Source organism: Dermacentor variabilis, chromosome 4 (assembly GCF_050947875.1).
Source record: "Dermacentor variabilis isolate Ectoservices chromosome 4, ASM5094787v1, whole genome shotgun sequence".
In the NCBI taxonomy this organism is placed as follows: domain Eukaryota; kingdom Metazoa; phylum Arthropoda; class Arachnida; order Ixodida; family Ixodidae; genus Dermacentor; species Dermacentor variabilis.
In genome coordinates, this window is record NC_134571.1 from 198,223,314 (window position 1) to 198,250,050 (window position 26,737).

The following is a 26,737-nucleotide window of genomic DNA, read 5'->3' on the forward strand; positions in this document are numbered from 1 at the left end:
GTTCCTTTTTTTTCGTCAAGTGCTTCTGCCTTATGGAAGTTTTGATAATGTTTGCATCAACTGATTTCAGTGAATTAGGTATCATTTTTTTAGTAATATCACAGCTACATCCTAAAGCTTTTTATTTTTTTCTTAAATGTGATCGATTGTTAATTAGATCAAATGTAGGCTAATTACTGCCACATTGTTTTTTTCTTCCCAACTTTGGTATTTATTTGTGATAATCACAATTACTTTACTGGCATTTGCTTAGCTTTAGTATGTGCAGTGGGCCTTTAGAAATGTCTGCACATTCTTAAGACACTTTATTTTAATGAGAAATTACTGCAAAGGCCAGTAAGAAATGACCTAATTAGGACTATTGTATTCTGTCATATCTTTCCTTTTAAATGAGATATTTGAAATCAGCATTCTACAAAATATCTGCACACGAAATTTAAGCAACATATGTTCAAGAACAATAAGTTTTCATGACCCTCATCCCCCTTTAACCTCGCCTGTGTGGCAGGTATAACACTTTCCTGTCAATGCCTATGCCCATCAATAACATTGTCAATGGTTACAACTTGAAGTATTTCCACGCTACAAGTGCTTCTGGACAGCTAGCACCAATCAGCACCTAAAAGAGGAACCATTTTTCTAGTTTCACTTTTGTGTTTCCTTTTTTTTACCGTGGGGGATATTTAAAGTGCCTTGTAGCCGCGTGTAACGAGCGCTTGTAGATTCCGAGACAGCATCGACGTCGCACACAGCCGCCCTTTGAAAACTGCGAATTATTACGGATTCTGATGAGTCCAAGTCAGAATTATGCGATGGTGGTAGCAGAATCAATTCAAAAGATGATTTTGATTCATCTGACTTCAGCACAGACGGGGAAAGTACATTGGAGAGCCCCAGAACAGGTAACCGCCGGTGAGCTCCGTTTTCCACTCCAAACCCATTTCGTCGTGGCCGCGTTCAGATCTAAACATTTCCAATGTGTTCTAAAGGTCATCTTTAGGGTGTCTTATCTGTAGGGTGTCAACGTCGTTTGGGCAGGATTACTTGCTGGCGGCGGCACAAAGAGAGGAGTTTTGCGCGAGAAGACCGTTGACCTCGGCACTGCGCTCCGCAGTGCCGCGCGACGGTACTGCGGTGGCTTACGTGGTGGCAATACAGATCCTAAGGCTAACATTTTTCTGCATGTAAGAAGAAGTTCTAAAGACAGAAAGCTTATATTTGCAGGAATGTTGTACATAGCATTTTTCTTCAGAATGTATATTTCGAAACTCTTTTATGCTCTCGTGGTGCAAAGCAGCATCAAGCTTTTTATGAAGTTCTCCCATATTCATTAGAAAATGTCTCATTCAATAACTTTTTTTGAATACAGTCGCCGACCGTTTATTCGGACCACACGGGGACTGCGGAAATGTCCGAATAAACAGGTGTCCGAAAAAGCAGATTAAGAAAAAGAAATGAAATCCTTTATTTCCACGCACTTATTGGGCTCGGCAGTAGGCTTGGAAGAAATCGCGAATGCGCCGTTGCACGCTGTTCCGTTTACGCGCAATCAGATAAGCCTGAATCTCGGAGAGGGTCGTACGGTCACTATAGGCGGCTGAAAGCAGTCACTGCTTCTACACGCTCCGCATGCGACGGCAGCGTAGCACATGGGGCGTCATCTTCCAACTCAGAGTCATCGTCCGGCGGTGCAGCAGAAACCCGACGAATGATCTCGCCATCATCGAGTTCTGCGCACATCAGTACAGCAGTGTCAGCACCTGTGAAACTGCTGTAGACGGTGTCCGGAGTCACAATGCAACCACTGCGCATATCTCGGCAGAATATTTTCCGCGTCAGTAGGGAGCACATCGGAAGGCGATAAATCTTAGGCCTCCCGGCACCTGCTTGCCGGCATTCCCCAGCGAAGTCTGCGCGGGCACTGTCGGCGCCATTAGAGAATTGACGCAATGTTTCCGTATGCCGCGTTGGATCACAAAAACCTCGACACAGCACATAAAGCAAACACCACCATGCCGACACCCCCAGTCACACAAACGAAAAAAAACATGGCCTGCTCGCAGCGTCGTGCGCGAAGAAACAAATTAGCTGCTGGATTGTCTTGACATGGCTTACTAAGCTGAAACCGGAACTGTTGCAGAGCCACTCTATCGAACCAGGCAGAAACGATGATGATGAGCGGGGATTTCCAGTAGCGCCACTTCGTGGGGCAGCAAGGAAGCTCCGTTCAAAACAAAAATGGTGTTCAGCAAGTCGAACCATAGAGTTTCCTGGAAACTCTATGAGTCGAACCATGCACCGGTCAGAGTCGGTGCGTGGTGCTCTCGACCAAGTTGGCTCAAGGAGTGTCCGAAAAATCAGACGAGAGGTTGCAAGGTGTCCGAACTTTCGGCAGTTGTAATACATTATGGCCTATGGGGAGAATGGCGGTGCCACGAAGCTGACCGAATAATCGGGCATGTCCGAATTTTTGGAGTCCGGAAAATCGGTCGGCGACTGTAATTGTTAATAAATGTTTGCTTGAATATAATGCCATTAGAAAGCACATTCCTTCTGCAAATTCATACCATACATACCAATATCAAGCATTTGCTGTAGCAGTAAAAAATTGTTCACTAGACTACCCAAAATGTACCCATTTTTCTGCGGACAGCAAAGTGTTAAAGTGTAGTGGTGATGAATCTCCAACCCAGTCTCCATACAGATTAATGTATCAGCTGACTGCTATAGTTGCACATCGTATGCTTGCTGGTTGGTGCATACCACCGTCGCTTGTTGTCATTCTTTTTTTGCTGTCCCATGCAAAACACATACTAGGGGTGTTTTACTGCATTAAACTAAATTCACCAGAAAATGCTAACTGTGTGAAATTTTGATGTGAACAATCCAGTCCTAATTGTTTATCTGAAAGAGCCCCGTATACCTGGCATTCTATCGGATAGATGATCTCGTAAAAAGAAAAAAATCACCGCTTGAGCACTCTGTACAGGTGGCTAACCAGCGCAGCTGAAATATGCAGCCCCGGTGTTTATCACTGGGTTAATCATGACGGTTCATTAAACAACAGCTTGGTGGATTGCCGGATCCTCGGTACGCAGTTACTGCTTGTGCCGAAGCTGCAAGAGCCTGTTCTTGTGCACGGGCTGCAGCATCGGCACGGAGTAGACGAGCTCGTTCGCGGTTCTGCTGCTGGCGTTTCTGATCAAAAGCTGCCTGCTCCTCAGAGTATGTATTACACATGGCCTACCAATTTTGGAGCCAGAGAGAAACGACTGCGTGCGCCCTCAGCTGCCAGAATGACTCACTACTGGCACAGTTAATCCAACACCACTTAGATAGCAAAAGGTCTTCACTCCAATCCGTAATGTCACGTTACCTGGCTCGATTGCTGTAGGATCTAATGAGGATGCTCCCGAGTAGGCAACAGTGATTTTGACATCACCACTTTCGTCACGCCAGCCTTGTCAATGGAAATTTCAGGCCAGGTAGCGTCACAGTTCAAAACAGGCCTTCTGCTTAGAGGTGGTGTTAGCTGATTGCGCACCTCTTTCGTTTTTTTTTTTTCTTTCTTTTTCTTGCGCATGCACATGAGGTTGCACCAGAGGAGTTTCCGGTGTACAAGCGACCGAAAGACGGACGGACGGATCGGCAAGCCATATACAGTAAAACCTCATGAAACCGTACTCGCTTAAACAGTATCGTTTTAAAAGTAGTAAAACCGAATCTCCGACTCAGCAGCCATTGAACATAATGCGTTTTGAATCCGCACAAACCGCACCAGCTTATTGCGTACGTGATGGTTAACAAGCAGTGTTCCCATTTTTTGTTGCGCATTCACGGCGGTGCGTCGTCCCTATCGGGCAGCTCAGCAGGACAGCAAGCCTCAGAAATCTGAACAACAGCCTTCAAGCGCCCTGTGCATTTGTGCGTGAAGCCACATCAACATCATTTCGAAAGCAACGGGTGCTCAGCATAGAAGCAAAATTGAACATTGTTCATGCTATCGAACGTGGCATGAAGAAGTCAGCGCTGGCATGCAAAAGGGATCTACCGTTGACTACGGCTTGTGGCATTTGGAATGCGAAGAAGTTGCCCGGGAGCGCTGCTGCGACCGGGAAAAGATGTTGGCTACAAGGTTCGACTTTTCGCCATCGTTGCCTCTGTTGTTGGCGAAGTGTCGCCTAGTGACAGTGATAAGGACTACAAGGAAAGCGACAGCATGAGCGATTTAGGCTCGACAGCGGCAGAAGCTGCGCAGTACGTCAGCCTCATGAATGCAATCGTCACGACGAGAACAGCCCCCCGCAATGAAAAAGGCATCCCACGATTTCTGCAGTGCTACCATGCCCGTGCATGTAGAGTATGCAACGCCAACGAGGAATCTGCCTTGCAAGTGTTCGCCGAGAAGTGGGGACTGGCTGAAAAGCTGGCTCACAACTTCGGTAAGTTTGAGGCCGCTTTCATCACTGCTAGGCCACGTCGGCACCAAACGAACATAAAAATTTTGTCGCGCGAAGTGAATAAATACTGCATGCTTTTGCCCTTTCATCACGCTCTCTCCGAGTTCCGTTTTTGGCGGGTAAGTGGGCGATCTCATGCTATTTCAGTTAAGCGGTACTACCGTTTAGTACATACTTTTTCTGAGCTCTGGACAAGCACTGTTTAACGAGGTTTCACCGTACAGCTTCGCTGTAAAAGAACATAGTGGCAAGTGTCCCCACCTGGCCTTAGTGTGCCGCTTGGAGAGGGAGGTCGAGACCGACAGCGAGGCAGCCGAAACCGGCACTGCGTGGTGTTGTGCTGCCATCAGCTGTCCAGCGGTAGCAGTCGGCTGGTGCCGGGCGGCAGCAGAGGCGGCGGCCGTGGCAGCAACCACGTGGCCCCAGGCAGGTCCTCCGGCCAGGGGAATGACCGCTGCAGCAGCCCGCTCGGCAGGCAGCAGTGCAGCACGCTCGAGCACCAGGGACCGGCCCCAGGCATCGTCCGAGAGCACGGCGGCAGGAGCGCCGCGGGGCGCAGTCTGCCAGGTTGCCGGCACCAGCATCTGCCTGTTGCTGCTCCACGCCGGCTGTACCGGATTGGTCAGCAGAACCTGGTACAAGAATAAATGTTTTTGAACATGCGATTACACTGTTGTGCTACAGTGATTGTAAAGCCACAGTAACACTACTACAAGGAATGAATAAGACAAACTTCTTACAGTCAACATCCGATTTTTTGGGCTCACCGGAGGTTGCGAAAATGTGCAAAAAACTGAATGCATGCCTTTTCCTGCCCCCACCCCCCAATTGCTCAAATCACCACAGGCATGTTCGAAATAGCTCTAAGGCCTTGCCGATACGCTTATCAGGCGTATCCGTACTAGAAGACTAACAAGAGAGGGTGGGTTCATGCTTGTATAATTAACGAATACATAACATGTCCCATGACAATGGCCCCTTTCTACTTTTTAGTGTGCTTCACCGGAGTACATTGCCTATGCTTGACCGCGTAACACCACTCCACGTAGACTAAGCTGACTTTAAAACACCGGCATTATGCAAAGTTTGACACCTGTCGTGCTTTCCGGGCTTCAACACCATCGGCAAAGATGACAAAGGCGGAGTGGACGCAATTGCTGACAGCTGCGCAGTCTTTCAATGAAAAACACTGCAGCCAACAGCAGAAAGCTTGGCAGCAAAGATCAAAGCAGCTAGGACAATCACCGTATTAAACACCCATTTAAAAAAAAAGCCAAAAACTCATTTTTCCGGTCTGCCCAGGAAGATTTTCAAGCAATAACGATTGCTCATAATGGCCAATTAGGTTATTTACCCGTTTGGAACACACCTTTTACTCCTTGCCCCCTGCCCCTTGGTAAAATGAACCGAAAACTGCAATTGTACACTTTACTGCATAACAACGCTGTATTGTGATGGAGCCGACATTTCAAAAACCAATGCTGTGAAGTAGACTTCAGGAAACCTACCACTGTGATGCGATACAAATTTAGGATTTTTTTTCTTGCTAAAAAATATGGTGTGCAATACATTTCTACATTGTTTAGGAGCTTTATTGTTATCTCTACGTTAGTTTTCTCCTTTGGACACAGAGAAAGCAGGCGCATTTAATTGGGGAGCATGTTAGAATTGGGCAAATACTGTCAAATGAACCAGCAATTTGTTCTGAAGTTTTTTTTTGCAAATTGTCTAATTTGACCCACCGGATAATTCAATCTATTTCATCGGTCCCATCAGGATAGAATTAACGAAAGTAGACTGTACAAAAAAATATTTTACATTAAAGTTCGTCGTTTGATAGGGCTGGGCAAATATTTGATATTTCAAATATAGATAGTATGTGTGCAATATTGCTTTCTTACTCGAAAATGAGCTATTTGGTATGTTCGCATAGGGGAACTAAGCAATTATTTTGCGACAACCGACTGTTTAAGCATAGTTACTCTTCTCCATCTGCTAAACAAAGGATCACTAATGCACAGAAGTGCACTGACAAAACTTTTCCTTCTTTCCTTTCCCCAATTTCTAATCCTTTTTCGGCAACCATTTATTTTATCGTTTAGTTGGAGGGGTTTTTGGAACAAGGCTCTAATACCGCTGAGAGGCTACTCGTGCTGTTTTTCTAATGACAAATTGGTGAACTTGGGTTTAAAACTGATCCTTTGTCTTTCTTATACTAGCCAGTACACACATGGTACATAACTATACCAAAACAAATATTCCTGCTGTAAATATATGCGTCCGCGTCTCAAAATTCACTATTCCATTCGAGATTCAATGCTTGCTTTTCGTATTCAATTCGTACTCAAAGTTTTGACCATAACATCAGGAAACTTCACACGGCAGTTTTTGCCATACGGCTCAGAGCTGGAGAGGCTGAAGGGCGTCGCCCTCTCAGGCACGGAGACTGGCTCTGCCCGCGAGACCCACCTGGCGTCCGTTCTGCTCCACGACCGACACTGGCACGTACTGCTGCAGCTGAAGCGCAGCGGCTGTGGGTGCCTGCTGTGCGGCGGCAGCGGCCGCCGCGGCCGCGACGACAACGTGCTTCGCCGGAGAGCCCACGCTGTATGCCCCACCCGGCGGGCAGAGGATCGAGGACACGCACAGGCTGCCGGGAGCTGCCGCCGCAGCCGCAGCCCGGCCCTGGGCGGCATAGAGCGTGGCGCTAGGCGAGGGGCCACGGGCGAAGTGGGCCGCGGCCGCAGACGTTGCGCCGGACCGGCGGCAGGCCTCCATGGTTTGGACCGAAGCCCGCACATTGGCACAATGCGCGTAGTCCACCAGGTGGCTTAGGCTGACGAAGCTGTGGTTGAGGGCCTCGCCCGGGGCAACGCGGCGCTCCTGGTCCAGGGTCAACATGCGCTTGAGCAGGTCTACGAACTCGCGCCGGTCGGCCTTCTCGGCGAGCAGCTCGCCGCCTTCGAGGTCGGTGGGCACGTTCACCTGTGAACGACACAATTTACGGGTTCGAAACGGTGTTACTGGGAAATCAAACAGTGATGCAACTACAGAGAATAAGACTTTTTGAAGGACAACCGTACAACAAATGCTAGTTAAGTGCAAGAACGAGATCATAAGCCACTGCTGAGCACAGGTTTGTTACAGAAGGAAGCGACACTCAACCACACGCTTTGCAAGCAATGCTGCACGACTTGTGCACGTCTAGAAATTTTTCCTTCTGCATTTTTCGTGGTGAACTGCTTTAGATAAACGATGCCACGCGTGCAATAACATCATAAACGGTCCACACTCCTTACAACTGATGTGCACACTACAGGCTTGTTGAATGATAGAATGGGTTATACTAACATTAGAGTAACATTTAAACAACATTAACAGGCCCTGCTATAACAGAATGCCAGGTAAAATGGACACAACTCACAGCAAAATTATACAAATTTGACATTGTGGAAGCAGCCCGAACATTGCTGCTATAAATATGCCTAAATCTGCACATTTCATGGTGAATAGGCTTAATCCTTCAGTAATAAAATATTAACATACAGTAGCTGACCAGATATGTCTTACTTCAAAGGGACAAAGTTAAAGAAAAATGAAGCAGTAAAGCAATTTCAAAGAGTATAAATGTCACTGCCTCTTTCTTGCCAGCAGGCAGAAAAGCTCATCAGCAACTTTATGCTTGGCCTTGTGCTAAAGCCCAATATTTGCTAAAAATTTTCATTAATCTTGTTTTTCGTGTTCAGCAATGCAAGGCCCCAACGCACATTGTCATGATTATCAAGTTCACACGACCAGTAGTCCACAAACAAGCAGAAAGTTTTCAATGATATGCAAGGTTCTTTCATTGCCCCTGTCAAGCACACAAGCCACCTTGCTACTGGTTACTTGGCCATAGACTGGCATATCATTTTTAATAAGCCACTGCCACTGAAAACTGAGTGGGCACAAATGCATTCTCTCAGACATGGCCTTCCTTTATGTCAATGGTGAAATATTTGTAACAAACATGTGGCATAACTTGGGGCAATTGCATTTTTTTTTTAGTGTTTTGTCTTCAAAATCTGGCTTCGGGAGGTGCACCTCGCTTTCTTAGTATTTTCATAAGAACAAGAGATTGGAAATTCAGGCAGATGCAGTGCTCTATTTTTTCAAGCAGAAATACAACCTGCAAAAGCGAGCCTGAAAGGGGAAAACTAGAGTCGTCATTCGTTTAGTTTTAGGCAACAGGCTGAAAATAATTAGAATCACTGACTCGCTTGTTTGCGCACACTTTGGCAGCAGCGAGCGCGTGTGTTCCGGAGTCAACATTTGAAGATCTGCCTGGTTATTTAGAGTTTCTTTCGTTGCTACATCCTAGCAGCTGCATGATGGTGATACGGGCATTATTTGCATGAGATAAGGGAATCTGTTTACTTTTCTTTTTGGTGGCAAAGCTAGTACTTCATATCGTGCAATCTTACAAGTGCAAAGGTAGAAATGTTTTGAATTGCCATCGGGCACCAAGGACGCTGGAAGGCATGCAATACAGATGTAAGGCCATCCATAGAAGCGAATTTTGTTGAAGCAACAAGACTGGGTCAACAAAACAGACTGGTGAGCTAGTTGGTATTCCATGTTAATAGTCTTTAGTGCAAAGAACACGACACGAGAGAAGGCCCTGTGTAGCCCTGTGTCCTGTGCGCCTTCTCTCACATGGTGTGTTTCTTTGCAGTACAAACTACTATCATAAAGGCTGGGTCATGTGTGATTGCCAGATCCCAATAAAACCACAAGCTGTTTGATAATGGCCGACAAGTTGCATGGTACTTCGAAAGCCCCCTTTTTTTTTTTTTTTTTTTAGTGGGTGGGAGATGGAGTCAGAGTGCCCTAAGTCATCCTGGAAACGGGGATACTACCGCCACACCGGTGTGAACGCTTTACCCTGTCTAACAACAGCTAGTGTTTCAGCTCAATTGTTTGTATCAAAAAGTGGTTCACAACATTCGAAATTCAGTACGTACACTAATGGGTGTGCACCCGGACTTTTAAAACATTCATATCTCGAAATTCGTATCAGGCGTGATTGCATCACCGAGATTCTAGTGTATCTGGCAGCCATCATCACTTTCCCTACAATAATTAGAAGATTTTACCATTCTATTCCATCCATTTTGTCCTACATTATGATGTTTTCGTCTGGCACTTAATTTCATGTTTAGGAAAAGTCTTTAGTCTGCGTACTGCCGCCCAGCTGCAACAAGGTCGAAAAACCCTCTCCCTCAGCCCCTGTGCCGTACCACAACACAAGGGCTCACCTGTGCCATGTCGTCGAGGCAGTTGAAGATGTACTTGCGTGCCTCCTTAGAGCGCACACCTGTCTCCGCTTCGTGCTCTTCCGGGCTCTTGAGCCGCCAAAACGGGTAGTTGGAGTCGGTCTCCCGGTGGAAGAAGCGCGTCGTCTTGGCCGCCGCGTTGAGCAGGTGTTCTGCGGGGAGCCCCTGAGTCTGGCTGATGTAGCGGATCTGGTCGTACTCGGACGAGCCCGGGTAGAGCGGCCAGCCGAGGAACAGCTCAGCAACGACGCAGCCCAGCGACCACATGTCGATGGCCTCGCAGAAGGGCAGGCCCAGGATGATCTCGGGCGCCCGGTAGTAGCGCGACTGGAGGTATGTCGAGCAGACTGCCTTCGAGACGTGCGAGGCGGAGCCGAAGTCTATGACCTTGACTCGAAAGGGCTGCCGCACAGGGTCCACCAGCATGATGTTCTCGGGCTTCAGGTCGGCATGGATGAGACCCAGCTGCTTGAGCTTGAGCAGCGCCGTCAACACCTGCTGCAGCACGGGCCGGATGCACTTCAACGGCAGAGGCGAGAACTTGTTCTGCTTGAGGAAGTCGTAGAGGTTCTGCTCAAGCATCTCGAAGACCAGGCAGGTGTGCGACTTGTGCGAGAAGCACTCAAACGCACGCACGAAGTTGAAGTCGTCAGCAGGCTCCTGAGTGTACAATAATTCCGAAAAGAAAGGGTTATGATTTTACAGTGGCTTGGCAGCAGACTTGCCTCACTAAATACAAGCACCAGTGAAGTAACTCAAATGCAGCAGAACCTTGCTCATACGTTTTGCAAAAACACCACGAGAAGAAACGTACTAATCAGGAAAATGTACGATCAGAAGTAACTACAAAAATTTGACACCCTCGACTATTGTTGTCATTCACGTAATGCCAAGCGTCGTGCAGATCGTTGCGGCACGAAACACTGACGCGCGTTGAGCTGGTGGTGCTCCAGTGGTCCAAGAGGAGCTTTGTTCTTTTCCTGTTGCGTGGAGTTTTAAGGAAACCGAAGCGAAATTGAGCAGGTGGGCGGCACCGGACGCCGCCGACGCGAAGTGTGATGCCCACAACGGGAATGGCGGTGTGTTCGGATTATCGCCTAATGAAAGCATGGAGTTCGCTACAAATGGCCGCGCACACGATGCACTTTAAAAGAGACGGGTGAAGGTGCAAACATTATGCGCCGGGAAGACACACTTAACGGGAACGTATCGTCGAGGTTGTACTGTAATTGTACGAGTTTCAATTTTCTCTCAGGTGAATTGTCTCCGGGCAGAACAGACACAGCATAGAAGCGAGTCCTTCAAACAAGGTTGAAAGTACGTGCATGTTCCCATTTTAAAGAACTAGAAAAAACAAAAAGCTTTCTAAGCAATGGCCATAAAAGGATAGACATAACGTTTCAGTCAGCCACAAAAGTAACCTTGAGTGTAACAGCTTGCACGGTGGGGTCATTGCTAAAACCCATAAATGCTGAATTTCATGCGTGAAGCAAAAAGGCGGGAAATCCAGGCAGACTGTATATATCGCCTCTTGCCAATGGCACAAATGCAGCCTGCCGTAGCTACTGGCAACTCTGGAACTGTTACTCTATGGCACCACTCACATTACCAGCCGCCACCGGCACTCTACATCCCGTCTAGAGCCACAGGGCATGTGCTCCAATCACAAATTTTGACAGGGTGCCTGCAACATTGGCACATTCGATTTCCCAGATTTTTCCAGGTTTTTACAGGCTATTTTTATGCAAATTCCCTGGCCATCTACGGCACTGGAGGTTCAGAAACAACAACAAAAATGGTGATTTGCGGCTTGCCGAGTTACAATTCCAGGCAACAATTTTCTAACAATTGCTGCCAGTAAGCTGCCAATAAGGTGGAATGCACTATTAGATTTAACTTCATAATTTTCCCATCCCCTGGCCAGGTTCACACTTGCAAAACTAGCAAATGACACCATTATCTGCAGGTTGCTTGGGTTCAGTCGAAAACCTGGCTTCCATCTGGGCACACCACTAGCTTCGCCATAACCACTACACCTAACCATTTTCCAGATTGAAGGCAAGCAAGCGAAAAATTGTTTTTTCCGAGAATATTCCAGAAGTGACAAATTCCTCAAGTATTCCCCAGGCTTCCCGCGATGGTAGACACCCTGTTTGAGGGTGTCCACCATCGTAATATGGTTGTGCCCACTCCCCGAGCCCGCCACCGGACCCGTGCGCAGAAAGTGGGGGGGGGGGGGGGGGGAGGAGTGCAGACTCACCTGAGCGAGGCGGTGCAGGATGCTGACCTCGATCTGCCCCTGCCGAGCATAGGACGGGTGGTTCTTGAGGATCTTGATGGCCACGATCTCGTTGGTGCCTTTCTTCCAGCACTTGACCACCTGGCCAAAGGTGCCCCGGCCCAGGAACTCCAGCACCTCATACTGGTTCTGCTGGGAGTACAGCACCTCATGCTGCACCAGCTGGTAGTCACCCTCAGAGGTGCTCGCCTGCACAGTCGCGGTGGTTGGGCCACACGTTTGAAAATCACGTCCACTTCGCATAAATGCCCTGTACATCACACCCACTCTCGCCAGTTCGCCAGAAGGCTGCCAAATGTTTCGCTTACGTGCGACGTCACAAATCCGGCATAACAAACAACCCCTTTGAAGCTACTTTGGTCGCTCAGTCCCAACATTTTCTTTTATTTTTTCAAGAAAAATGAACCTGAAAATGACAGACGCATAGAATTCAGTACCACAGCAAAGCTGCAACTGTGACAACCTTTACTATTACTGTGTGAACATGTAGTTGTAGACTTCAAATCAAATATCGAATACCACAATGTCTTCCACAAATTCTAATGTTCACAAATTTTGGGCAGGGAAATGTGGTGCTGCATGTGCTCGGGAGCCTCCTAGCAGTGCGTAACAAGAATGTAGCAACCTATCAGTAACATAGGTGCGTAGAAATCAAGACATACCATACGGTTTACTCTTATTAAAGGGAACACCAAATTAGTATGTCAGCGCTGATTACAGCTCAGTTCTTGTATATGAAATCTGGAAAACCTTTTTTTTTTTTATCAGTAGAATTTCTGTTGAATATAGAATCAAGTGCTTTTCTTCCTCTGAAAAATAATTAGTGACATTCTGTTGTACTGGATACCAATGAGGTTCTCAGTTTAATAGTGTACCTGTGTTTTGCAGTAAGCTTTTATGTATTGCATAAAAAGTACCGTAAAAACCCGCGTATAATACGAACCTGCATATGGTACGAGGTCAAATTTTTGGGACGCAAAATGGAAAAAAAAAGTTTTATCCATGTATAATACGAGTTAGGGAAACTCGAGGAAAACATTGCACTTTTGGCGCTCACTGTTGGAGTAAGATTTCTGGGAACGTCCCACTCTGCTGGCCGCGAAAGCTTCTTCACATTCCGCTGCACGCAAAAAGGGCTTCCTTCTGTCAACGCCTCCCATGAATGCTTCCCTTGCTGACGCCAAACTGCCTCCCAGCCGCACTGTTGCCGATGTCCTGTGTGGCTCAAATAATGTTTCTCTTGAAATCAGCCAAGTACTGTTTTCGTGGTCCAGAATCTTGGTCCTTCAATGCGGAATAAAAAAGATGCACGTTGCAAAGCGTGGTTTGTACGTGTGCTGCCAAGGTGCGCACTCAACAATAAAGAAACAATGCTGTAGTCACGCAGCAATAACGAAACCAAGCCGCAGCCACGCAGCAACGCAGCAATAATGAAACCAAAACTTCTAGCTCAAATTTCTTACTGAAATTTTTGTTCGGATCCGCATACAGTACAAGGCGAACATTTGGGACGCTAATAATAGGAAAAAACCTCGTATTATATGTGGATTTTTACAGCATTGCTTTCCAGTTTTTCTTCAAAATATGGAAGGGCTATCCCAACCTTACGGCGGGTGGGTTATTTGTAAGGCCAATCTGCACGACAGACAAAAGGACCGTGCATCACGTTACACGACCACCAGTCCGTGCATAGTCGGCGCCAACAGTCAAGAGCAGGTGCCGTCTGCTCCATTTCATTGTAGGCTTGGCACGATTTGCCACCTGTCAGATTCTGAAATCTGGAGTGTCAAGGCAAGTTTGCGTGATGCTCCAACCTGGATGGGCCTTGCACTGAAAGGTGACTCCGGCCGACGTGGCGCCGTTTTGTGAATTGCGCCAATTGGGCGCCGTGTGAAATTCTCACATCGGGCCGATATCGGGGAGCACTCGCAGTGACAAAAACAGCTCTAGTGTTAACCGGGCCTACCTGTCCACAGCATGCTTGGTTTTGCCCGAAAGACTAAGTGAAACACCCGCTTGGGTGGCATCGAGCATGAGGGGCTCCGCGGCGCACACAACACCACGTGGGTCTCTACACCGAATACATATCCAACACTCAAAAATCTAATAGTAGATATTCAATTAGCCAATCAAATTATTTGTACATTCATGATTCGATTCAATTTGGTGATAGTATTCCAGTATTCACAGACCCATTAATTGCTGCCATTAATATTGCCATGATTCAGTCTAATCTACATGGAAGTTCCAACTGTAGAAGCTGCGCTAGCTGCAACATTCCCTGTGCCCGCTGCGCAAGTTTGTCTTGCTGACATGGTCAGTAAGGCATTTAAAAAATGCTGCACATTAAATGTCATGAACGGTAACTAAGATGAGATGATACGGCTGTTGACTGTGATAAGGAGGCTTTCACAACAACAACATGGCTTGTGTGCAATAAGTTATTGTTCTCAAGTAAGAACAAATTGCCAATGTTCTCCCTCTTAAAGTATAGAAAAGTGTGGTAAGTGAACAGTTAAGTGCATTCCATTTTTCTTTTCTTTAATTTGAAAGTCGGGGCACATTCTACAATCACGACCACTGGCCATTTAAGAACTAGCTCTTCAAATCAGGTGTACATTACAGTCGAAGGCGGGTTAGAAATGAGTATGATATAGAGTTGAGTGAGCATGAGGTGCTTGGTGCGCTGACATACAAATCCACAGGTTGTCTGTGCTCAGTGGCAAACCGAACACAGACAGCCTATGACAACCGAGCGAACACGCTCCGTCGACAACCCCGCGCTGCGTCAGCGCTCTGTGAACCACTCTCCCCCCTTTTACCTCACTCAAACACGTCACCTTTCCTCCTCTACACCACAGGAGCCACACACTGCACACTATAGCCACTGCTGGCGGACAACTTAAAACACATCGAGAAGTCCAGACAACTGGACTCGGAACCACAGCTGGGGACCCAGTTGGACTTCCGACAGCGACAAATTGGACTATGAGCTGTTCAAAAACAAAGCTTTCTTTTTCTCTCCACACTCCGAAACACAGCTCCCAAGAGATGTCGGTATTTAAAGCAGTTTGCCTTTGCGATGACTTCATTAAAATGAGCAGGCTTAACCGGGTGATGCACTGATAGAAATTTTTTCCCGGTGTTGGACAGCAGTGTACTTCCCACTGCATTCTTAGGTTATAACCAACATAATATGTGCAAGCATGACAAACAATCCTTGCAACATAAAAGCTTCCTACAAAAAATTACTAGAGGGGAGTGTGGCACTAGTGTGTCTGAGAGCCGAAAGTATAGCCGTTCAGCCAAAACAGGAATGATGCATAGCAAGTGGTTGTGTCTAAACAGTCCTAACTTCAAAACAGCTTTGTGACCTTGCATCATGGTAATTTTCAACAAAATATTGCATTAAATATAAATTTCCATTAATTATGCATGAGCACAGAAACAGACCACCTTCACAAATTTAGAAAGCTATTATTGCTGGTAAATTTAGACAGACAAAGTGCAATAAACAATGCCACAAAAACACCCGAATCCACAAGCACGAAGATTGGACAAGTCCGTGTATGGCTACCTATCGTGGCAGCAATGAGCTGGCCTGGCTATGCACATGAGCACGACAGTTGAAGAACGTCCCTAGTTTGCGAAAGACCAGTCTGGCACCAAGGGTGTGTTCTACCACGTGCCGAGCAAACTTCCTCCTCATTGACACCACAGTAAGGGCTCACTCACACCAGCGACTTGCATAAATTGCACCAACGAGTTGGGCGCAAATGGTCGCGAATAGTAGCATTGGTCAAAAATTGTGACTTGGGTCAGTCGCTCGCTGGTAGTTGCGCAACTGCAGTCGTAAGCCTACTGAAGAAATCAGCAGCGCAAGAGCAGGATGTCTGTACGGGCAGACGCTTGTTTCATGTGGTGATGGAAGTGTGAGCAGACGGGAATGGAATCAACTGTGAGCATTTCAGCATGGAGACACGTAGGCCCCGTTTGTTGGTGTGAACAACGGCCACCACGAGTTGCTCCTTCGTCACCTGTCGCAGTCGCTCGCACAATGCCTGTCAATCGCCGGTGTGAATGAGCATCAATGGTGGCGCTACATCCATCATTCCTGCGGCAGCTGAATGATCTGAAGTGCGCGAGTTCCCTACAGCAACTGCTTGCCGAGACCCTCTCCTCCAATCTCCTCACCTTGGAAGTGTTGGGAGCCACGGTGGCGGCCTTGTTGTGCTGGCGGCTGGAGCTTCCCCCGCCAGCCCAAGCAGCATGCGAAGAGGAGGAAGAGGGTTGGCGTCTGGCTGCTGCTGCTGGGGCCGGCCCAGGAGCATGGTCCGGTGGTGCCCGACGCTTGAGCCCCGCCCGCTTCAGCTCACCCCCGCCACCACCACCCAGGGCATCCCACTGCTGGGGCGGATGCTGCTGCTGCTGGCTGGACGACGAGGAGGACGACGAGATGTCGCTCACCTGGTTCTGCTCCAAAGTGGACAGCCGCTGGGCACTGCGGGGGACAGACACAGAAAAGCTTTAACATCTCCCACTCGGCGAATGCTGGGCAACAACAAACACGCAGTCTGCTCTGAGAAAACTAGAAAAAAGACATAACCTCTAACATAGAATGCTCTGTTGATAGCTAGGACAGACAATATTACAGTAGAAGCTCGTTAAGTCAACCCTAGTTAATGAGGAAAATTGGATAATTCGGACTCGTCCTTTGGTCCAAGCAGGCGCATGCATTATTTAATGCAGTGAAACTCATTAATCAGGACGTATTTGGCCGCACATCAGTTCATTCAGACAACTCTCGGAGCTTGGTAAGCACGGAGCACCGTAAATGTGTAATACAAAAGAGCAACCAGTGTAAGCGTCCATCTAAACGAAACAATGGAGTTCGCATCGCCATAGTCATCAGTGGAAATTGTGCATGAATGACAGCGACATCAGAATGCTTCGTGCCTATAACAGCCTTTCTTCTTTGAATTTACCGCCACGCATATCACCACTTTGGCCACGTGCCTTCACGATTACACGTAGTCACCGTCGTCCTTTTGTGCCGATAGTGGCCACGGTTTTGTCCGTTGTTGCAGCAAATGGTAGTTTCCTTTTGACGATTCAGTCATAAGATTCAGGCACACGGACAGTCAAGCGCAGTCACTACAAACTAGGAGAAAATGTGCACTGAACTGTCTGATTCGGTGTAACTGACTGGTTTGAAAAATTTTTTGGTTTCATTCTAATGGAGAGATATGCCTTCATGAATGTTGCGTAGCGATAAGTGTTGATAGAAGAAAAGTTTGAAGCTATCGCATAGCTCTGGCCCGTTCTATACCAGGGCGCCTGTTTTACAGAGTGCTCCTTCTACGGTAAGGCATACATGAGGTATTCAGCTGGCAAAAGTTATCAGGCGCCAATACGAGGCAAGGAGGGAAGCTTCAGGAAACTGAGGCAAGCTTCAAGCAAACCACTTGGCTTAGGAAACAATGCGAAAAGTTATACAAAGGAACGAAAATAGGATACATAACAGCACAAGCAAAGTGATGCCTTTTGGTTAAGCAAAGACATTTGGTGGCGCTACTCTATAAAAACTTTATCTGCTTTATCTGCTGCACAATATTGCAATCCACTCTGTTCCTACTTGCTCTCGTGTCCTTTCTGGCTTTTAAAATATTGCGTCTTCTTATTTATTTATTTATTTATTTATTTATTTATTTATTTATTTATTCTTATTATGGTTGTTTATTTGTGCACTTGGGTAATTTATTACACTATAATCCTTTATCCCGCTGCCAGGAAATAAACCAATGGCATAACTAAGGCTTGCTTTGACAAGTAATTAAACTATTGTGTTACGGAGTCAAATTGCTTTATGCTAATAATTTGTCAGAAGTTGTCTGCAGAAATTGTATGTTTGTGTAATTTTTATATATGTAATGTCTTATCTTCTCAAATGACCCTTCGACAGGAAAATATTTCTTGATTCTATTTATAAGTACCAAAACTTTCAAAAGACATTACATGGCTTTTATCATTGATGTGCATTTGTGCGACCTAATATGCAGAAAATGCGTATATCTTCCTCACATGTTTCACTGAATCCATTTGTTGTATGGCTCATTTGAGAGACGCCAGTCTTTTGGTAGTGCGAGGGGGCTCAGGCTGTGCAATTGAAGCATCTCCTACTATGAGGTGTGTGTGTATATATATATATATATATATATATATATATATATATATATATATATACATATATATATATTAACTTATGGGTGGGGTTCGGAAAGTTGGTAGGGCCTTCGCCCCCCCAAAAAATGAAAGATTTCCGCCTATGTACTGCTGTGTGCAGAAACATGAAAGAATGTGTGAATGGCCAAGTGAGAGCCATACACCTCCAGATGGGCGAGAGGCGAAGCTGGGCAGCTGCTTACCAGCTAGTGTCCTCCAGCCGCCTCTTCTTGAAGCTGTGGTCCGGATAGACTTCCGAGGGACGGTCCAGCATCCCACTCGAGCCCTGTACGAGACAGTTCAGACATGAGCATGTTCAGTTACCAGTGACTTGGTACGAGAATGCTTTTCATGCTTCAATACACGCTGCTTGGCTGTTACAGGCCTGCCAACTTAAAGGTTTGAGAAATGCTACAGTGAAAGCTGAAAAGATAGCAAAAGTTTACTGCGAAATATTAAGGATCGTATTATTACTAAACAAAGCTGACTGTTCGTATAATAATTTGCAGATCTTGTTCTGTACGGATGCTGTGAACAGCCAGATTCCTTCTACAATCACAGCAAGAATAATATGCACCACAGACAAACGAAAATGTTTATGAATTTTATTCCTGAAATATTCACAAAGTGGCAGTCGGAATTATAAACTGGTTTTCAAGTGGGTAGCACCACTGTAAGTAGCTCCGCATGTACGAGCGGATCCAAGAAATCAAGGTGTGAAAAGTTCGTCATTGCATTTGTAGCTTTCAAAATCAGTTTTGCCTTAAACTGGTCACGGATTAAGAATTGTTAAATTATTGCTGCCAATACAACACTCGTTAAATAAAAAAAAACAGCAATTTTAAGATGGAAACATAGTAAATGTAGGCAGGGATGTTGTTTCATGGACTTTCATGCTACAACTACTTCAGGGTTTGTAGCAGCTTCTGCAACAATGTTAAGGGTTTCTTAACGCATCGAAGGCCCTTGCAAAGTGTCTTCAAGGACTAAGCTAATCTCATGTGCACTAGCCCTTCAGTTTCATAAAAATATCTTCAACATCAAGTACAAAAAAATTTTTTTTCTTATGCATGGAACAAACAAGCCGCCTAGGTGTAAACCACAACCAACCACCGTAAGCATAATTCCCTACCACAGAAGCCATTGCCTGAATTGGCTTGACTTGTTTATTGATTATAAGCTTCGCAGATATAGAGATTGAAAACAATATGCAGAAAGAGGACCCTCAGTCATAGTGACCAGATTATCGACAAATGCGTATTTCATCCCATTGGTCAGGGCTGCAGCCTTTTAGTGTACACGCATGAATTATGGGTTAAGAAGCGCTTCAGCATCGACTTTATGGTGCCTATAAATGCCTACTTCAGTTCTTTCATGCCTATGCATGCTTATATTTGTTTTTAGAGCCTGGAAACTTTTGGTAGGGGCATTCATTTCGCTTTGAAATCACATTAGTCTCTCAATGAGACCTAGCAACATTGCCAGATGCTGTTGCTAATGACAATGCACTCAGCAATGTGAGTTAGCAAATAAGGGCTTGCATAGAAATTTTTATTGATCTTCTGAAGGTATCTCGCTATCTGTATAACACTGATGGTGGGGAGGGGGGGCATACTGCAAGTTCCCACCTATGTTCGTTTTGTCTGCTACTGAAGTACTGAAGGTGCCTGTCTCCTTCCGACGCCTACCCCAGTCCAGCCAATTGCAACTTTAGAAGCAGAGGAAATGGACATGTCCACTAGGTAGACAATTACACAAAGAACACCCCCCCATCAGGATAGCAATGACAGAAAAAAAGGTAACAGAAAGTCTGTTTCTTCGGCAGTGGACATGTAACTTCCTGCTACACTGAAAGTGGAGATTGGAGAGAAAAATGCATAGCATTTTGACAGAGGTGTGCTGTTGGTTATGGCTTGGAAGTGCTGACTGTAGAGCACAGTATGTGTATTTTAAATGGAAGCATGAAAAGTTTGCTGGAACCACCATGGCATGTAGTTATTCCTTGTCGTTAGTTCTTTAGCGCCTCCACTTTTTCGAGGGTGTACAGAGAAAACCAGCTTATGGCGGTTCATCTAAAGCAGCAAACTCTACCACCTGGACCTGCTCTTTATTTAAATTAGTCTACGTAAGGAGGCACATGCTGTTCTGCTATAACATGCGTTGATACAACAAACAAAAAAAGCTTTGCGAAGAATATAGTCGTAGCAACGTAGAAAAAGTGCTTACAGAACAGTTCTTGTGAACAGTTCACGAGGCGTGACATAGCTACTGCAGCACAACACAGGTTTAATGCATCACATGTGTATTGCAGCAGCTGTCGAAAAAGGTTGTGCATGATTGCGGTCTGCATGACCAAGAGACAAATGTTTTCAGCTCGTTTGTTTTTCTCGAAGAAATTTTTAATGTCTCCGAGGGAAATGCTTGAGAATCCTAGTGAGTGTGGCACCCTCAAAAATACAAAAATACAAGAACATTCCGTTCACTTCTGTCGATATTGAGCACTTGTTTTCATCCACTACAAGCTTATTGCGAGTGAGAAGAGGCACAATTTTGGACTAACATCTAGAGATGACGATCATGTGTTACTGTGATAGGTTTTAAAAACATTTTAAAATGTAAGTTATTCAATGCTTCTTTTCTTACTGAAACACTGCTTGACCTCAATTCATTAAGCATGAATTTCACCTTGTCAATAAGTGTTTAGCGGCTTTCCTGGCATATTGCATTTTTTGTGCGTGCTCCATTTTATGCAATTTTTGGCAGATAGTATGGCTAATAAATATGTGCTACCTGCTCACTGTGTCTGAACAGATGTATTAAACATGTTGGTTGCAGTATGCAGGCTGACAAAAAAGCGACCTCCCAAGTGTCCCATCATTACCCCACAAGTGAATGCTACTCCAGGTTTCTAACCATGAAAATTGACAATGAACATTCCATACAGAAAAGAAGTTGTGGTATCTGAACAATTTATAGTTCTTATATCGGCCTCTGTGCTGCCTAATATAAAGCTTTAATGCCTGTTTAAGGCGCCTAAAACCCACAATTTTAATGCTTGGGAATCTGGCCTCTAGTCGTGTAACACTTAATGGGATCTCTTGTAAGAATAGAAACAGAAACAAGAAAATGCCAGGATTAGAATTCAAAATATCCAAACGAAACATTCAAACAAAATCCACTATGTACACCTAAGGAAAAAAAATTTAAGTGTTAGCCACTTGGTTCCTGGCCTGGCCAATGCATTTTTCAATATTCAAGCACTTGCTACTGCGGAGGTTGGCAGCGAGGCGACCGCGGCCACGTTTAACCAAAGATGCCGTGGATGCAAGAGTGGCCGACTAACATCAGCTCAGCGTTTGAGCCGGGGACATTCTTCGGGATACGTCTTTGGACACAGACACAGCTGCAGATAGCAGTGTCACTACATGATAATTTCATGGACTGCTATGAAACCCTACTGCAAGCAGCCACGTTGAAAAGCAATATTAGGAATGGCATTCCAGCCATAAGGCACATGCTGGCATGGATATTGCCAAGGAACTACTACAAGCACAGATCACATGGGTGTAGCCTAGCACAGGATCGTGGTATCAAGGGGATTCTGGTGGCCACCATGACAACTGCTTGAAAGTTGCACCAAAAAGGTGTGCTTCAAAAAGACCATTCATCCAAGTACATCTAGCAATCTGCTAGTAGCCCAAGTAGGAGAGATGACTGATCCCTTTCACCGGGCCAAGGGGTTGCCAGGTTGTTTAAAGCGATGCCTCCCTTTTTTCAGCAAACCTGCTGTGGCTGTGTTGCCCTTGCTGCCCTTTCCCCCCCGCATACCAAGACTAGGTAGGAAGGAGCCTTGCTTCCCGAATGCCCCTCTCTCCACAAGGGCGGTGCAACTTGCTGCTTTGAGCCGACTTTCTTCATGTAAAGTCCAAGGCCTCTTCAAAAGACAGAACCATCTTCACTGTAGGGGACAAACAAAGCCTTCATACAAGGGAGACAGCCCGTCACATCATCTTCAGATTTATTCGTAAACTCCTGCACACGCTCCCTGGCAGCCACCTTCCCGTTGTCTTCTTTCCTCTCTCCATTGCATCACACTCTGTGTAGCAGATGACACTACTTGAAGCAAGGTACTTCAGCACTTCCCTCAAAAGCAGGAATGGCAAAAGTGTTCCTTCATCATTTCGGACAATCCAATTGGCCTTATCGAGTGTCAATTTACCCGGTGTGGGGACTGGAAAAAAAAAAAGCTTTTCAGGAGGAAATCCGGTCTTATGTTTTTAAGGTGCTCCCAAGCTTCTGTAAAAGAAAGAACTGATGCCTTTCTTCGCTCACCCATGACCTGCTACTCATCTTGATCACCAAGTCTCTCTTGACATGAAGACACAGCCAATGGCATGAGCTTGCTAACCCTTCGCGTGATGACCCAAAAGCGTAATCCAGCTATTGTTTTGAGACACCATGGTGGCATGACACTGTGCTCAGACAGACCAACTATAGCAGCACACACATCCAGGTGGCAGGTGTTACACAACTAATTCCAACAAGATGCAATGAAATATCAGGACAAAAGCCAACACATGATTTGCCAATGCATACCTTAAGGCCAACTGAAAAATCTGCACGGAGACACGAGGACAAGCCAAGAAAAAACAATGACAAGTGCTATATTTTTTCTCAGCTTGTCCTCCTGTCTCCTCACACTTTTTCAGTATGCATTTCAACCACCTGCTCTCCTAAGTATAACTTCTAGTACATTGGGCTTTTCTTTTTTCTTTAACCTATTTAGTACTCGTCCTTAGTTTCTTCTTGGCTTGTCCTCGTGTGTCCGCTCAAACTTTTTCAGTATGCATTTCAACCAACTAGCCCAACTATCTGCTCCCCCCATAAGGCCAAGCTTGCCGGAAGTTGACTGTGACGATGGCATTCACATGCTCACAGTGCAGTGACAAGCAAAAGTGATCCTGCCAAAGGAACTCAAGCATGCAAAAACATGGTACAGTCGTTTTTCTGTCGGAGCTACAAATGATAAGAGGGCAGTGCAGAAGGCATTGTGGTCCATCACAAAGCAATATTGCCCATCTTCAGGGCAAGGGCAGTATTCCCAGGGAGCACAGACTGCCATTGAGACAAATGCAAATGCTGCTTCTACATCACAAGCGATTTGCTTTTGGGGCATGAATTCCGCTACTTGACAAGCAGTTCCAACTCAAGCATACTGAGCCCACTATGGTCGACCTTTATCTTTTTGTTTAACAGCCTTCATGAGAATGAGCCTAATGAATTTTATTGATGGCAGGTATATGTGCTAGTACCCTCACTGATAGCAGTCAATGATGTTCCATATTTCAAAGCCACACTGTTGCTATGAAATACACCACAGTGGAGTACTCTCAATCAACTTTGAACAGCCTTTACAAAAGTGAGCGAAACTGATTTTATTGACTCACACGTGTTATAAAGTAACCTTGTTTTTAGTAATAAGTAATGTTATACAGCTCAAAGTCATAGTGTTGCTATGAGCTCCACCATAGCAGACTGCTCCTGATCAACTCTGACTACTTCGGATTTACGCTCAACTAAATATAAAGCTACAACCATGTACTACACTCATGGAATGAAATACAACAAAGAAACTTAATAAAGTACGACCCTCCACGTGTGAAATTACTGAAGACTGCTGTGCCATGTCACCATGAACCTGGTTACTGAAGGTGATGCAGACTATTTAAATGTACAAGCCAAAAGTGCGCCAGTGTCACATGAATTGGAGATGTTCAAGCATTTTATTTCACATGTACAATCAGCCTCTCTATATTTCTTTCATAGATTACGAAAAGGCATTTGATTCAGTAGAGATACCAGCAGTCATAGAGGCATTACGTAATCAAGGAGTACAGGAGACTTACGTAAATATCTTGGAAAATATCTACAAAGATTCCACAGCTACGCCGCCTCTCCACAACAAAAGTACAAAGATACCTATCAATTATTCAAGCTGGGAAGGCTTAGGAGTGAGGATCAGTGGCGAATACCTCAGTAGCCTTCGGTTTGCAGATGACATTGTCCTGTTAAACAACACTGGGGAGGAGTTACAACAAATGATTGAGGACTAACAGAGTAACAGTAGGGTTGAAGATTATTATGCAGAAGGCAAAGACAGTGATCAATAGCCTAGCAAGGGAACAAGAGTTCAAGATCGACAGTCAGCCTCTAGAGTCTGTGAAGGAGTACGTTTACCTAGGTCGATCACTCACAGGGGATCCCGATCATGAGAAGAAAATTTACAGAAGAATAAAAATGGGTTGGCATGCATATGGCAGACATTGTCAAATCCTGACTGGAAAGCTTACCATTATCACTGAAAAGAAAGGTGTGCAATTGATGCATTCTACTGGTGCTAACATATGGAGCAGAAACTTGGCGGTTGACAAAGAAGCTCGAGAACAAATTAAGGACCGCGCAAACAGCAACGGAATGCAAAATGGTATGCGTAACATTCAGACAGGAAGAGAGCGACGTGGATCAGAGAGCAAGTGGGGATAGCCGATATTCTAATTGAAATTAAGAGAAAAAAAATGGAGTTGGGCAGGCCATGTAATGCATAGGTTAGATAACCATTGGACCATTAGGGTTGTGCACTGGGTGCCAAGAGAAGGGAAGCGCAGCCAAGGACAGAAGACTACGTGGGTGATGAAATTAAAAATTTTGCAGGCCCAAGTTGGAATCGGTTGGCACAGAACAGAGATAATTGGAGATTGCAGGGAGAGGCGTTCGTCCTGCAGTGGACGTAAAAATAGGCTGATGATGAGCTACATAAACATGTAGCTGCAGCACACGGTAATGAAATGTCCGCTCCAAAGCCTAACACCTTACATGCACTAGTAATTGCGTCATCTGACACAGTTAGGTAGATGGTGGATGCTAACTGAAGGCCACAGACTAGGTGCTAGATTTCTTGTTATTAGCAATAGGACAGCTCAGGTGTACATTTTTCATACTTTGGTAGGCAACACTGCTGAAGCTATGCAACTACTACCATCACAGAAGTCTCAATCCACACATTTCACAGTGCAGTTGTTTTTAAATGACAACTGTTTCTACAGAGTAACTATTTTATGCATTACAATTACAACTTCCGGAAGTACAGTTATGTCAAATACCGTATTATTTGTGCACATTTGTGCTTTCAATGTGCGACAATACATATTTCAGCCAAGAACACAACAGGTATGCTGTGGCAGCTGATCGCAGAGAAGTGCCCTTCCGCTCGTTCAGTGTTAATAGGCTCAGATATACTACAACCTCCACATAATAATGACACCATATTTTGCAACCTAAAAGTACAATACAATGTAAAATCAATTACATGACGCATACCTATGCCTTTCACAGGTAACCCACAATTTTTTCAGACGCAAATGCAACCAGCAGGCTCTCTCTAGATTTCGTAGCACTGCCTGCTCTGTAAGAAACGAACTATAGGAATTCTTCTTTGACAGTGCACATGTAGCTCAACATGACTGGCTTGCACGGCCATGGTGGAAGTTCCTTTAGAAAAGGGAAGCCATCACCAAGCCTGCCGTACGCACCTGTTTAGACACACCTGCCTGCCTGTCGGCCAGCAGGCATGCACACGAATCGATCCGACATGAAATACCCCTCCATTGTGCCATTGTACAGCAGCACTTGGTCTATATACTTAACCTGGGATGGATATGTGGCATCTTCGAAAAGACATGGGCACTTTCATTCCGTTAAGTATCCCCAATTTCTTAAAAGTGCGTGCACATGTGGCCATAGTTAAGAAGGCAAAAATTAGGATGGCTATAACTTGACATATTCAAGCAAGGTATGCACTGTATACAGCCCAGCAAGCATTTCACTGACAAGAGCGGTTGTGTACTGAAACGCAATTATTATAAAAAACACCCCAACGAAGCTTAAGGGCTTTGTAAAACCAGCTTCTGAGCAAAGCAGAAGGCTGTTGCTCTAACAAGTTCACTGTTGTCAATATGACATACAGTAAAGAACCAACACACAAACAGGTATTTACAGGTATATACAGGCATACGTAAGGAAGGTATTCTCGAGTGATCAGTTTTGGCGATACAATCACTTTTCCAGGTTTTCTCATCACTCAGTTCGACATTTCCAGAAGCATAGAGACTCCAGTATTCCTGCACTCTAAAAACAGTTGACACCTTTCTGGGACAAGTCTTTGTCCCACAACAATAATCAGCTGTCTTGCTCGTGTTTCCTTTCTTGATAACTCTGCACTCACTGCTTTTTGTAAAGAATGCTACGTCACGCCTAAGACGTGTATGCTGTTCATGACCTGTATCATGCATCATCATTATCAGCCTGGTTATGCCCACTGCAGGGCAAAGACCTCTCCCATACTTCAACTACCCCGGCCATGTACTAATTGTGGCCATGTTGTC

At 45.5% G+C, this 26,737-nt stretch overlaps 1 protein-coding gene across 6 annotated transcripts in view; it reads right to left on the bottom strand.

The window, feature by feature from the left end:
* Nucleotides 1-26,737, bottom strand: part of Hipk (Homeodomain interacting protein kinase) — a 114,952-nt gene that overhangs the window by 70,545 nt on the left and 17,670 nt on the right. For all 6 annotated transcript variants that reach the window (XM_075690786.1, XM_075690785.1, XM_075690780.1 and 3 more), the window contains exons 2-7: nt 18,500-18,582; nt 16,269-16,575; nt 12,036-12,263; nt 9,758-10,435; nt 6,930-7,445; nt 4,722-5,092 (exon numbers count right to left, since the gene is read on the bottom strand). In XM_075690786.1, the coding sequence (XP_075546901.1) occupies nt 4,722-5,092; nt 6,930-7,445; nt 9,758-10,435; nt 12,036-12,263; nt 16,269-16,575; nt 18,500-18,570 (2,171 nt within the window). In that variant the 5' untranslated portion in view covers nt 18,571-18,582. The remainder of the gene's footprint in view (nt 1-4,721; nt 5,093-6,929; nt 7,446-9,757; nt 10,436-12,035; nt 12,264-16,268; nt 16,576-18,499; nt 18,583-26,737) is intronic.